Source organism: Muscardinus avellanarius, assembly GCF_963383645.1.
Source record: "Muscardinus avellanarius genome assembly, chromosome: 11".
Classification (NCBI taxonomy): domain Eukaryota; kingdom Metazoa; phylum Chordata; class Mammalia; order Rodentia; family Gliridae; genus Muscardinus; species Muscardinus avellanarius.
Window position 1 is genome coordinate 9,456,628 of NC_137797.1, and position 13,824 is coordinate 9,470,451.

The window sequence follows — 13,824 nt, forward strand, 5'->3', positions numbered from 1 at the left end:
CACTAGGGAAATTGCAAACTAACTGACTCACCTTAATGAAAAAGAGGAAAGGGAATAATTGCATGTAAATTATGAATTGATAATTCATAAGCATTATGTATCTTTTGGGGCTGCATACCTTTTTTAAATTTGATTTTTTTTTTCTGTACTGGGGATGGAACCCAGGGGCATTCTACCTCCAGGCTACATCCCCAGCCCAATTTTTTATTCTTTAGTTTGAAATAAGGTCTCATTAAATTGTGGAGGGCCTCACTAAATAGCTGAGGCTGTCCTTGGACCTGCGAACCTCCCGTCTCAGCCTCCCAAATGCCGGGATTACAAGCATGTGCCAAATGCCTGGTTTTGAATGTATTTTTGTATCAACCTAAATGGGCTTCTCTTTGTATGTACCTGTTTTGAGATTTGTCAGACACATGCTGATCACTCCAGGTTTTAGGGAAATCCTTACACTATTTGAATCTTACTATTTAATTCTACAGCTGTATTTTTTCTAAAGGCAAGTGAGGGAAGTAATTTAACCTTTCCTTCTAATTTGCTACTCTTATCTGGGCTAAAGCATTGGTGTTAAGGCACTATGAGTAGCTGTGAAGTCTGCCGAGGAACAAGTCTCAGTAGTTAACCCTCCTTTTAGATTAATAAATCAGATCATATTTAAATGTACTTGCTGAGGTACAAGTCTTACTAGTTAGCCCTCGCCCTTCTCGATTAACAAAAAAGTAAGACCATATTTAGATATGATTGTAATGACTTGTAGTTCTAAAAAGAACACAGTCATAGGGCTATTAGGCAATTCTAAGGCTTAGTTTTGTGTGTGTGTGTGTGTGTGTGTGTGTGTGTGTGTGTGTGTGTGTGTGTGGTGGTACTGGGGTTCCTGGAAGCCCTTCTACCTCCGGGCTACACTCCCAGACCTTTTTTTTAAAAAAAAATTTATTTGGAAACAGGGTCTCTTAAGCCAGCAAGGCTGATTACCAACCTGCGCGATCCTCCTGTCTCCGCCTCCCAAGCGTGGGAATTACAGGTGTGCGCCACCACGCCCGGCTAAGGCTTAGTTTTTTTTTGTTTTTTGGTTTCTTTTTGGTGGTACTGGGGTTCCTGGAAGCCCTTCTACCTCCGGGCTACACTCCCAGACCTATTTTTGCATTTTTATTTGGAAACAGGGTCTCCTAAGCCAGCGCGCGGCTGGCTTCGAACCTGAGCGATCCTCCTGTCTCTGCCTCCCAAGCGCAGGGATTACAAGCGTGCACCACCACGCCCGGCTAAGGCTTAGTTTTTTAAACAACTATTTTAATTACTTTCAGGGCAAAATACTTTTATATATGGCCACATCTGTTAAGAGATGTCAGAGAGCGAGTTCCATGTTATTAAACTAATATGTCTACTATCCATGTAATGCTTTATAATTACTGTATTTCTGGCCAAAGAGATTGAATTTTTTTTTTCCTGCAAGAACTTTTAGGACTGAAAAGAGCACCTATATTTCTCTAACAAATCTCTCATGAAGCATTTTCCTGTACCCATGTTGGGAATGTTTATATGGTACCCTATGTTCTGATTGATGTAACAGAGGGGGCTGATTTAGAAACAAAACCTAGATTTTTCAGACTGTCCTGGTTTTCTGTAGACCTTTTTGTAAAAATAAAAAAAATCTTTAACTCACTTTCTTTTTGTGCTTTCCTTGCAGGAAATTGATACTTTATCAACATGGAAATTAATCATTTGTATTTGGGAGCAGGAGAGCTGAGGACCAATTACCTGAAAAGAATTTTATGAACCAGTAGCACTCCTATTCCACTGCGCTCATACCCCATTTCACCTTTGAACTTGTCCTACCTATGGCATTCAAGAGGCAGATGAAAAACTTTGTGAAAAATTACTCAGATGCTGAAATAAAAGTCAGGGAAGCAACTTCTAATGACCCTTGGGGTCCCTCTAGTTCTCTGATGTTAGATATCAGTGACTTGACTTTCAACACAATTTCTCTCTCAGAGATTATGAATATGCTCTGGCGGAGGCTCAGCGACCATGGGAAGAACTGGCGCCATGTGTATAAGTCCCTCACCCTCATGGATTATCTCATCAAGAACGGCTCAAAGAAAGTTATTGAGCATTGCAGAGAGGGGTTCTGTAACCTTCATATGCTGAGAGACTTTCAACACGTAGATGAAGGCGGAAAAGACCAAGGTAACAGTTAGGGAGTTGTACAGTGTGACCACAGAGAGCAGGAGTTTGGGAGGGATCCTTTAAAATCAGGAGCTGGGGGAATTGTTCGTAAATGCACCAGCTAGTTCAGTCCTCTGTGTTGACTCTTCGGTGCCTTAGAGAACAATATCTTTTTTCAAAAGGAGGTATAAAACTAATACACTTAGCTTCTTGAAAAACTGATGCCTCACAGAAAATGAATAAAACAGGAGGCATGACGATTTGGTATAATAATGTCACTGTGATTCATAATTATAGTTGAAATTTAGTCATAAATTATGGAAGTATTTCTAAAGACTCTAGAATCTGCAAAATCTATTTAGATGGAAATAGTTGAGTGCAGAAATTGAGGTCATAAACTAATTCTCTTGGAGGTAGAAGAGAAAGTAAAATAAGGAAAGAATACATAGAGCCCTGAGATGATTCAGTCATGTCTGATATTCTTCAGTGGTAGAATAAGCATTTTCCCTCTATCCAATGTAAAATTATTGTTGTTCTTGTGATACTGGGGAGGCCAGAGGTATTGTACTTCTGAGCTTTACCTCTAGCCCTGTTTTACTTTTTATTTTGAAATGGTTTCACTAATGGACCAATGCTAGACTTAAACCAGCAACTCTGTCTCAGCCTCCCAAGTATTGGGATTAGAGGCGTGCGCCACCCCCCAGCCTAATGTAAAATTATAATTTGTGTTTAAGGTGAGTAGTCTTATGAATCGTGAGAAGGGGATAAATTTTTTGTGCAGCCTCTCTAGAGGTTAAGCATGAATTTTAAAAATAGATCTTTTTTTTAAAGGGGAGTTTTAGCTTTACAGAAAAATTATGCAGAAAGTACAGTTTTCACATTCTCTTTCCCCACCCACGGTTTCTCCTATTAACATCTTGCATTAGTGTGGTTCATTAGTTACAACTGATGATCTGATATTGATGTTATTAAGTTCATATTTTATATTAGGATTCATTCTGCATTATATAGTTCTTTGTCTTTTTTTTTTTTTTTCATCGTACTGGGAGTAAGTCTAGAGGCATTCTACCTCCAAGCTCTATACCAAACCCGATTTTTATTTCTTACTTGGAAACAGTCTCACTAGGTTGCTGAGAGCCTCACTGAATTGCTGAGGCTGGCTTTGAACCTGTGATCCTCCTGTCTCAGACTCCCAAGTACTGGGATCACAGGCAATCACAACCATGTCAGGTATGTTTTTTTTTTTTTTTTTTTTTTTGCGGTAATGAGGATTGAATGCAGGGGTATTCTACCTCTGAGCTACACCCTCAGCCCTATCTTTTATTCTTTATTTTGAAATAGGGTCTCGCTATCGCTAAGTTGTGGAAGGCTTTATTAAGTAGCCAAGGCTGGCCGCAAACTTGGGATCCTCAAGTCTCAGGTACTGGGATTACCAGTGTGCGCCACCATGCCCAACTTTTCTATGGGTTTTGAAAAAAATCATTATATCCTGTGTCCTATCATCCAGCTTCAACAGAATAGTTTCACTGGCCTGTGACTGCCATGTGTTCCACCCATTAATTTTTTTCTCCCAACTCCTGAACGCCTGAAAACCATCGGCCTCTACCGTTTTGCCTTTTCCGTTTGTCATAAAGTTGGAATCAAAGTATGTAGTATTTTCAGACTTTTTTTTAACTTAGCAATATGTACTTTATTCCTTCATGTCTCGAAAGCTCATTTCTTTTTCTCCTTTTATTTATAAAAAAAATAGATCTTTTTTTAAAGGGGAGTTTTAGCTTTACAGAAAGATTATTTCTTTTTCTCCTTTTTATAAAAACAGTTTGAGATATAATCACCCAAGGAATGTTTTCAACTATATAGTCTTTGGTATATTACATTAGTCTTAAAAATCATGGCAAATAATACATAAAACATTTGTCTTTTTAGGTGCAATTTAGTGGCATTAATTACACTCACAATATTGTACAACTGTCACCATTATCTATTTACAAGCCTCTGTCACCTTAAACAGAAACTCCATAACCATAAGCAATAACTCTTCGCTCCCATTCCACCAGCCCTCATCTGCTCTGTCTGCATAAATTTGCCTGTCTCCAGTGCTTCATATAAATGGAACCATGCAGTTTGCTCTTTCACATCTGGCTCATTTCACTTACCCTAAGACCCTCAAGGTGTATAAATTGTTTCAGGATGTATCAGGACTTTATTCCTTTTACCTTGAGTAATATTTTTGTTTTAAGCCAGCCGGCATGGTGATGCATGTAATCCCAGTACTTGGGAGGGTAAGACAGAAGGATCGGGTTCACAGCCCGCCTCATCTACTTAGTGAGGCCCTCTGCAACTTAGACCGTGTTTCAAAGTAAAGAATAAAAAATAGGGCGGGGGTGTAGCTTGGAGGTAAAATGCTCCTGGGTTCAACCCCCAGTACCTCAAAAAATTTTTTTGTTTTCTGCTTTTATTGATGCAATGTAGTTATCATCATAGTGAAATTCAAAGTAATAGAGACATATGTACATATGTCACTTGGTGTATTTTCTGTTTTCAGTTCTTTGGGGTGTATACTTAGGAGTGAAATTGCTGGATCATCTGGCAATTCAGTACTTTTTGTGGAACTGCTAAGCTTTCCCATAGAGGCCGCACCATTTTACATTCCCATCAGCAAAGTATGAACGTCCCAGTTTTTCTGTAACCTTGTCAACACTTATTTTGTCCTTTTGAAAATTGTAGGTATTGTATGAGGTAATCTCATTGTGGTTTTGATTTCCTCTCCCTAAGGAATAATAAAGTTGGACTTCTCTTATTTCCTTGCTGGCAATTTGTATGTCATTTTTATTTAGATCCTTTGCCCTTTTTTAACTGGGTGGTTATTACTGAGTTTTGAAAGTTCTTTATGTATTCTGGGTACAAGACTGTCATCAGATAGATGATTTGTAAGGGTCTTCTGCCATTCTGTAGGTTGTCTTTTTACTGTCTTGTGGTCCTCTAAAGCTCAAAAGTTTTAAATGTCAGTATGTCCAGTTCATCTATTTTTCCTTTGGTTGGCTGTACTTTTGGTGTCGTATGTGAGAAACCATTGTCTAAAGTCATGAAGATTTACACTGACTTATACGGCACCTTTGATATGTCAAGGCATAGTATATTTGAATGTTTAAATCCACCATCATGAAGGTCTTTCAGGTTCCCTAAAAATAAACCAACCTGAGCTCTTTGGGTTTATTTAGGTCTTCTTTCATACCTTTCAACAGTGTTGTGCAGTTTTTAGTGTGAGTCTTGCGCTTTTTTCTGTTATTTATTTCTAAGTATTTTTTCTTCTTGATGCTGTTTACATGGAGTTATTTCTTAATTTTCAGGTTGTTCATTATTAGTGTATAGAAATACAACTTATCAACCAGTTGTATATTAATCTTGTGTCTTGCTACTTTACTGAACTAGTTTATTGTAATCGTGTTTTGGGGGGAGGGGAGTAGTTTCCTTAGGATTTGCTATATACAAAATTTAGATAATCTGGGCATGGTGGTGCGCCCCTGTAATCCTCCCCCAGGGAGCTGAGGCAGGTTCAAGGGTAACCTCAGCAAATAGTGAGATTCTCATCAACCTAGCAAGACCCTGTTTCCAAATAAGAAATAAAAGTGGGCTGGGGACGTAGCTCGAAGGTAGAATAACTCTGGGTCCAATCCCCAGTACCCCCCCACACACACACACACATTTTTAAAAAATTCCCTTGATTCTGTGACTATGACACATTACATATTGACTTTTTTTTGGTGTGTGTGTAACTGAGGATGAAACCCAGGGGCATTCTACCTCCGGGCTACACCCCCAGCCCTATTTTTTAAGTCTTTTTAAAATTTTTTTTGAAACAGGGTCTCACTGAGTTGTGAAGGGCCTCACTAAGTACCTGAGACTGTCTGTGAACTCCATCCTACAGTCTCTGCCTCCCTAATGCTGGGATTACAAGAGAGCGCCACCACATCCGGCACATAAAGACTTCACATGTGAGCCAGCCTTGCATTTCTAGTATAAATCACACTTGGGCATGTTATCGATTCTTTTCTTTTCTTTTTTTTTTTTTTTTTTTGGTGGTACTGGGGTTCCTGGAAACCCTTCTATCTACGGGCTACACTCCCAGACCCATTTTTATACTTTTATTTGGGAACAGTGTCTCTTAAGCTAGGGAGGCTGGCTTTGGACCTGCACGATCATGTCTCTGCCTCCCAAGCGCGTGCCACCACACCTGGTCTATCGATTCTATTTTTAGGTGTTTATTTCTGGACAGGCCTGAGGCCTAATGGTGAAATAGAAATTTTCATAAGTTTTGATCATGCTCTGCTGCTTCATCTAGAAATTAGAGAAGGATCAACATTCAGGAGGATTAAATTTATTATTATTATTATTATTATTATTATTATTATTATTATTATTATTGGTACTAGGGTTCCTGGAAGCCTATCTACTCTGGCCTACACTCCTAGACCTATTTTATGTTTTTTTTTTTATTTTTGGAAACAGGGTTTCTTAAGCCAGCGCAGCTGGCTTCGAATCCGTGCAATCCTCCTGTCTCCGCCTCCCAGAGCAAGGATTACAAGCCTGGCTAAATTTATTTAAAAAAATAAAATACTAATTAAGTTTTTGCATGCCTAAGACTAGGTTAAAAAGGCACGTTTCCGCCGGGCGTGGTGGTGGCGCACACTTGTAAGCCCCACGCTTGGGAGGCAGAGACAGGAGGATCGCGCAGGTTCAGAGCCAGCTGTGCTGGTGTAAGAGACCCTGTTTCCAAAAATAAAATAGGTTTGGGAGTGTAGCCGGAGGTAGAAGGGCTTCCAGGAACCCCAGTACCACCAAAAAAAAAAAAAAAAAAAAAAAAAAGGCACGTTTCCCTGGTAATTTGTAGAGCAGCTACTTTATTACTGTACTAAGAACTTTGATGTTGTTATGAAGAAAGTGAAGCTAGCCTTTGCTGTAAAGAACCTGAGATATTTTGAGAGGTAAAATGAGTATGCATTTAACTTGAAATGCACAGACAAACCTACTCAAAAGATCTTTCAGATTCCCTAACAGTTGAGCTTGGGATCAAAAAGTAAGCCCAATGTGTACTATGCTAGATTTTGTGAATACTCCTGGTAATTGGTAACTACCAAGAGAACAAGAAAAACGTCAACACAAGCAGAGTGTGTTCATTCGTTGTTTATGCAAGGTATGTTAGGAATTGATTGATAGCAGTGATCCACATTCACTTATAGACATTAATGAAAAAATGAGGTACTTGCAGTGGTCTATGCCTATAATCCTAGCTACATGGGAGGCTGAGGTAGCAGGATCACAAGTTCAAGGTCAATTTGGGTGACTTGGGGAGACCCTGAGTCAAAATAAAAATAAAAATTAAGCTGGGTATGGTGGTGCATGCTAATCCCCAGCACCACTAACTAACTAACTAACTAAATAAATAAACAAATAAATAAATATTAAAAGGGCTGGGAATGTAGCTCAGTGGTAAAGCCCCTGGGTGCAATCCCAGTACCACAAATGCTTATTTTATATTTATCTTTTGTATATTTCTCTTTTTTCCTAGTGAATGTCATATACTATGAGAATAGTTCTTGACATAATTTATACTTAAATAAGTGTGTATTGATGAATATGCAAAAACTTATTAGTGGGATGATCATATAGTCAAATTCATTAGTCTTCAATATAGCATACTGTATCAGCAAGCATTCCTAATATATTGTTTGCTTTTACAGCTCTGTGTTTGTACTTAAGATGTTTCTTTCCCCCTGGGATATTCTTTGCTTGATCTCTGTTTGTTGAACTTCTACTAATCTTTAAAGGCTAACACAGAGATCTTTTCTCTGTACCCCACTCTTTGCTTTCTCATCGGGCAGGACCAATTGCTGCAGTAATTTATTCATAATATCAGTGGGATATTAGTGGTATGCTTTTTATAGTATATTTTATCTATTATACAAAGTATATATGGGGAACCATATGTAGTATATATGATGTATTTTAATATATAGTAGATAGGAGGAATTATACCTTATGTGGGATATGTATGTAAAAGATAAGAGTCCTTAGCTAGATTACGGTCATATGCTGTATGTTAATCATCCTTTCACCATCAGGCCTGGGTACACAGTAGTTTAATCAGTAAATGTTTTTGAATGGAAGTTAGAGAAAGCATGAGTGTGATCATCAAAAAACTATTGGATAAAATCTCTATACAGTTCTAAGTTTAAAGCATTGAGTCCAGTGTTGTTCTGAAAATATAAATATATGATTTTCCCTGTTTCTAGACTTTTGGGTCATTTTGTATTGTATCTGCTTTTTTGTTGTTGCCTTGAAACAATATTTACACTTTAGAATAATATATTGAACATAATACTTCAAAATGTAACTGAATAGGCCGGGTGTGGTGGTGCACGCTTGTAATCCCACATTTGGGAGGCGGAGACTGGAGGATCATGGTTCAAGGACAGCCTCAGCTAATCAGTGAGGTCCTTTGCAACTCTGTGAAACCCTGTTTCAGAAATGAAAAGACTAAAAAATAGGGCTGGTAGATCAGAGATACAATGCCCCTGGGTTCCATCCCTGATACCGAAAAATAAATAAATAAATAAACCCAAAATGTAACTAACATACTACTTAAAAATTATTCTAAGCTGGGTGTCGTGGCGCACACTTGTAATCCCAGTACTTGAGAGGCTGAGACAGGAGGATCGCACAGTTTTGAAGCCAGCCTCAACTACTTAGTGAGGCTCTCAGCAACTTAGTGAGACCCTGTTTCCAAATAAAATATAACATAGGTCTGGGAGTGTAGCCCAGAGGTAGAAAGCCCCTGGGTTTCATTCCTAGTGCCACACACAAAAATTATTCTATATTTACTAAGTTTTGGATTCCTTTATTAGCAAGGATTTTTGCATTAAATTATGTGACAAGCACTGGTCTAAACAGTTGGCATGCATAAATTTATTTAATCTTCACAATATCCCTTTGAGATAGGGCAGTGTTGGCCTCTTCCCCCACAATGTTACTCTTCCCCCACACATGCAGCCTTTCTCCATCAACATCCCCTCTCAGAGTGGTGTTTGTTATAGTTGATGAACGTACATTGATATATCATTATCACCCAAAGTTCATAGTTTATATTAGGGTTCACTTTTATTTTTATTGCATTGTAGTCATACATCTTAATGGAGTACCAGATGGTAGATGCATGCACACATCACTCATTTAGTCCTTCACTTTTAATGTTGTACATTATATAGGTCAGGAAGATGTATCTATCATTACAATGTCATATAGAGTAGTTTTACTGTCCTAAAAAATCGTCTTTGCTTAGCCTATTCGTCCTTCCCCCAGCCCTGACCAATAGCAAGCCTCACTGTTTCCATGATTTCACCTTCCCAAGCCACAGGGCCGAATCGCACAGCATCGAGCCTTTTCACATTGGCGTCTTCCACTTCATCTTGACGGCTCATTTCCTAGTGCTGCCTAATCCTCCGCTGTCTTCACGTACCACAGATGAGCTACTTGTCCACTGAAGAACACCTTGGTTGCTTCAAGATTTGTCAGTTATGAACAAAGCTGCTGTGAACATCTGTGTGCAGGGTTTTGTGTGGAAAACAGTTTTCCGCTCCTTTGGGTAAATAACAAGGAGCGTGATTGCTATATTGTATGGCAGGCACATGTTTAGTTTTGTAAGAAACTACCAAACTTTGTACCACTTGCATGTCCACGAGCGATGCAGGGAGTCCTGTTCTGCTTCCTCGCTGCACTTAGTGTTGTCGCAGTTTTCCACTGGCCATTCTAGTAGGTATATGGTAGTCTCTCATTGTTTTAATTTGTATTTGCCTGATGACATACCACGTAGAGCATCTTTTCACATGCTTTCTTTGTCATCTGTATATCTTCTTTGGTAAAGCAGCTAGGGTGTTAGGCCCCATTTTAAAATTGGGTTGTTTGTAGTTTCTTATTGTTGAGCTTAAGAATTCTGTATCTATTTTTGGATAACAATTCTTTGTATTTCATATGTCTTTTACAAATATTTTCTCCTAATCTGTGACTTTTCATTTTCTTGATAGTGTCTTTCATAGAGCAGGAATTTTTATTTATTTATTTATTTTTGCGGTACTGAGTATAAAATCCAGGGACATTCTATCTCCAAGCTACACCCCTTGCCCTATTTTTTATTTTTTGAGACAGGGTCTCACTAAGTTGTGGAGGGCCTCACTAAGTAGCTGAGGCTGTCCGCAAACCGCAATCTTCTGATCTCAGCCTCCCGAATGCTGGGATTACAAGCTGCATCACCATGCCTGGCTCAGGAATTTTAATTGTAATGAAGTTCATTCTATTAATTTTTTTTCATGGGTTGCGCCTTTAATGTTTTATCCGATAAGTCATTGCCAACCCCAAGGTCATATAGGTTGTCTCCTGTTATCTAATGAGAGTTTTATAGCTTTTGCACTTTACATGTAGATCTGTGGTCCTTTTTCTTTCGGGTACTGAGGATTGAACCCAGGGACATCTACATCTGAGCTATGCTCCTAGTCTTTTTAATTTTTATTTTGAAACTGGGTCTCGCTGAGTTGCTGATGCTTGCCACAAACCTGTGATCCTCCTGTCTCAGCCTCCAAAGTACTGGGCTTACAGGCATGTGCCGGCATGACTGGCTTTGAGTTAATTTTTGTAAAAGGTTTAAGGCCTTTGTCTAGATTCAGTTTTTGCACCTCTGTTTAGTTTTCAGCATTATTTGTTGAAAAGTCTATCTTTTCTCTGCTATATTGCCTTTGTTCTTGTTAGAGATAAGTTGGATGTATTTGTGTGAGTGTTTCTAGGCTCTCTGCTCGGATCCATGGATCTGTCTGTCTGTTGTTTTACCAGTACCACGCTGTCTTGACTACTACGGCTTTATAGTAGCTCTTGAAATTGGGTAATGTCAGCCTTGCAGCTTCGTTCTTCTCCTTCAGTATTGTTTTGGCTATTCTGGGTCATTTGTCTTTCCATTTCAGCTTTAGAATCAGTTTGATGTTATCCACAAAATACTTTGTTGGGATTTTGGCTTAATTATGATTGTTATAAATGTCCAATCCGAGATTCCAAGATCCCTGCTGTATCTGCATTTGATTTGATGCTCACTTTGTCATTGAACTGTGATTTTTTACTATTAGTATCTCTTATAATTTTTCCTTAATAGCCAGACATGATGTACAGGTAAAAAGAACTGTTGTGATGTGGTGGTAAGAAGAGGGAGCAGACACACTCTGCAGTCCTGTGACTAGGTCTTGGTCTTTTAGTGGGCTCGTATTGGTGGACTGTGGACTTTACGTGTGCTTCTCAGCTGCCATCCTTTCCCATCTGCTCCCCCTTATGTGGGACAGGATGTTTAGAATAGACCACAGTTGGAGAGTTCCCTTCTCCAAGACCAGTTAGACTGATAATATCCCATAGGATAGGCTCTCGTTAACTTTTTTTTTTTTTCCCCTGAGGGAAACCTTGTTAGAAATAGAGGGTACTCCACCATATTTCAGAGTTGTTCCTTTCCCTTCCCACACCAGAATGACTAGCTACATTGCCTGGCTAGTGGAAAGGGGTGGACCCCCAGTATTCACTGTTAGAACCTGGTTAAGCTCCTGGAGGGCACTTCTAATGACTGGGTCTCCACACTGAGTCCATCCACACCGTGCCTCCAGCAGTTAGTGCCGGTTCCTCCACCTCTGCGCTTGTTCCCTCAGAGATGTGCACTGTGGATTTCTACTCTAGCAAGCTTCGAGCTTTATGTTCACCTGTCAGTCCAGTTTGGGGGGTCAGTGGTTTGCCCTGTGATCACACCTCTCTGCTGGCTCTAGGAAGAGTTGTTTAATTTTTAGTTTGTGCAGCCTTTTACCTCCTGTTAGGATGGAGTGAAAACTTTGGCTCAGATGTTGAACTAGAAGCTAGAAGTTAAGTTTATTCTTTTTTTTTTTTGTACATGTTTTAAAGTTATTTAGGTCAAAGATGGTATAAGAAATACATATTTTATATTCTTTGTTGCTACTCTCAGGGCTTAAATCTTCGCTCAAGTCTAACTAATTTGATGGTCTTGGGCAAATAGCTAGACACAACCAGGAAAGCTCTTTTATCTTAGGTTGGCACCCCTTAGTCTCAGCTTAGGCTCATGAAGAGAGGCTCATATTACCACAGAGGACTTGGGCCTCAGTTGATAGTCCTGAATCTTGTCATTTTAAGGTAATGTACATTCTATTATGTCCACAATATCTATATTCATGATATCTATATGAACCTCTATTATGGCCCATTTATGTACATGTTTGTATCCCTTTGCAAAATTGGATTTCTTTCTTTCTTTCTTTTTTTCTTTTCTTTTCTCTTCTTTTCTTTTTCCTTTTTTTTTTTTTTTTTTTTGCAGTACTGGGGATGGAACCCAGGGGCATTCTACCTCTAAGCTACACCCCCAGCCGTGTGTGTGTGTGTGTGTGTGTGTATACATATATACATATATACATATATACATACTGGTGGTACTGGGGTTCCTGGAAGCCCTTCTACCTCTGGGCTACACTCCCAGACCTATTTTATATTTTTATTTGGAAACAGGGTCTCTTAAGCCAGCACGGCTAGCTTTGAACCTGCGTGATCCTCCTGTCTCCACCTGCCAAGCGTGGGGATTACAAGCGTGCGCCACCACTCCCGGCCCTATATTTTATTCTTTATTTTGAAACAGGGTCTCACTGAGTTGCAAAGAACCTCACTAAGTAGCTGAGGCTCTTTGTGAACTCGGATCCTCCTGTCTCAGCCTTTCAACTGCTGGGATTACAAGCGTGTGCTACCATGCCCGGCTAAAATTGAATTTCTTAAGGACAAGAACAGAGTCCCTAGCAGTTGGCACATTGCCTGGGAGTAGGATCACTCAATACATATTTGGTGAATGTATGATTAATTTCTTGATATTTTTATACTTTTAGCAAATTTATAGTAACTGACTTTGCAAAAATAAAAATGTAAATGTCAGAATTGACTAATAAAAGCTGGGCATGCTGGCACATGCTTGTAATCCCAGTATTTGGGAGGCTGAGATATAGGAGGATCTGGGTTCGCAGTTAGCCTCAGCTACTTAGTGAGGCCTTCCACAACTTAGTGAGATCCTATTTCAAAAATAAAGAATAAGCCAGGCGTGGTGGCGCACGCTTGTAATCCCAGCGCTTGGGAGGCTGAGACAGGAGGATCACACAGGTTCGAAGCAGCCTCAGCTACTTAGTGAGGCTCTCAGCAACTTAGTGAGACCCTGTTTCCAAATAAAATATAAAAATAGGTCTGGGAGTATAGCTCAGAGGTAGAAAAAAATCCCCTGGGTTCCACCCCCAGTACCACACACACAAAAAAAAGAATAAAAAATTCAGGCTGAGGATATAGCTTGGAGGTAGAATGCCCCTGGATTCATTCCCCAGCATCACACACACACACACAAAGAATTGATTAAAAAAAATTTCTATACCTTCACAATATATTACATTTATTTATTTATTTATTTATTTATTTATTTATTTATTTATACGGTACTGGGGATGAAACCCAGGGGCATACTACCTCCAAGTGACACCCCCAGCCCTATTTCTTTTTATTTTTTATTTTGAAACAGGGTCTCGTTGAGTTGCAAAGGGCCTCACT

The 13,824-nt window shown here is 39.3% G+C and overlaps 1 protein-coding gene across 1 annotated transcript in view; it reads left to right on the forward strand.

The window, feature by feature from the left end:
- Positions 1 to 1,832: 1,832 nt before the first annotated feature.
- The window catches only part of ENTHD1 (ENTH domain containing 1), a gene marked incomplete at both ends in the record, with an annotated part of 125,452 nt that continues 113,460 nt past the window's right edge, over positions 1,833 to 13,824 (forward strand). The window contains one exon of the mRNA XM_080704779.1: positions 1,833 to 2,181. Within this exon, the coding sequence (XP_080560905.1) occupies positions 1,833 to 2,181 (349 nt within the window). The remainder of the gene's footprint in view (positions 2,182 to 13,824) is intronic.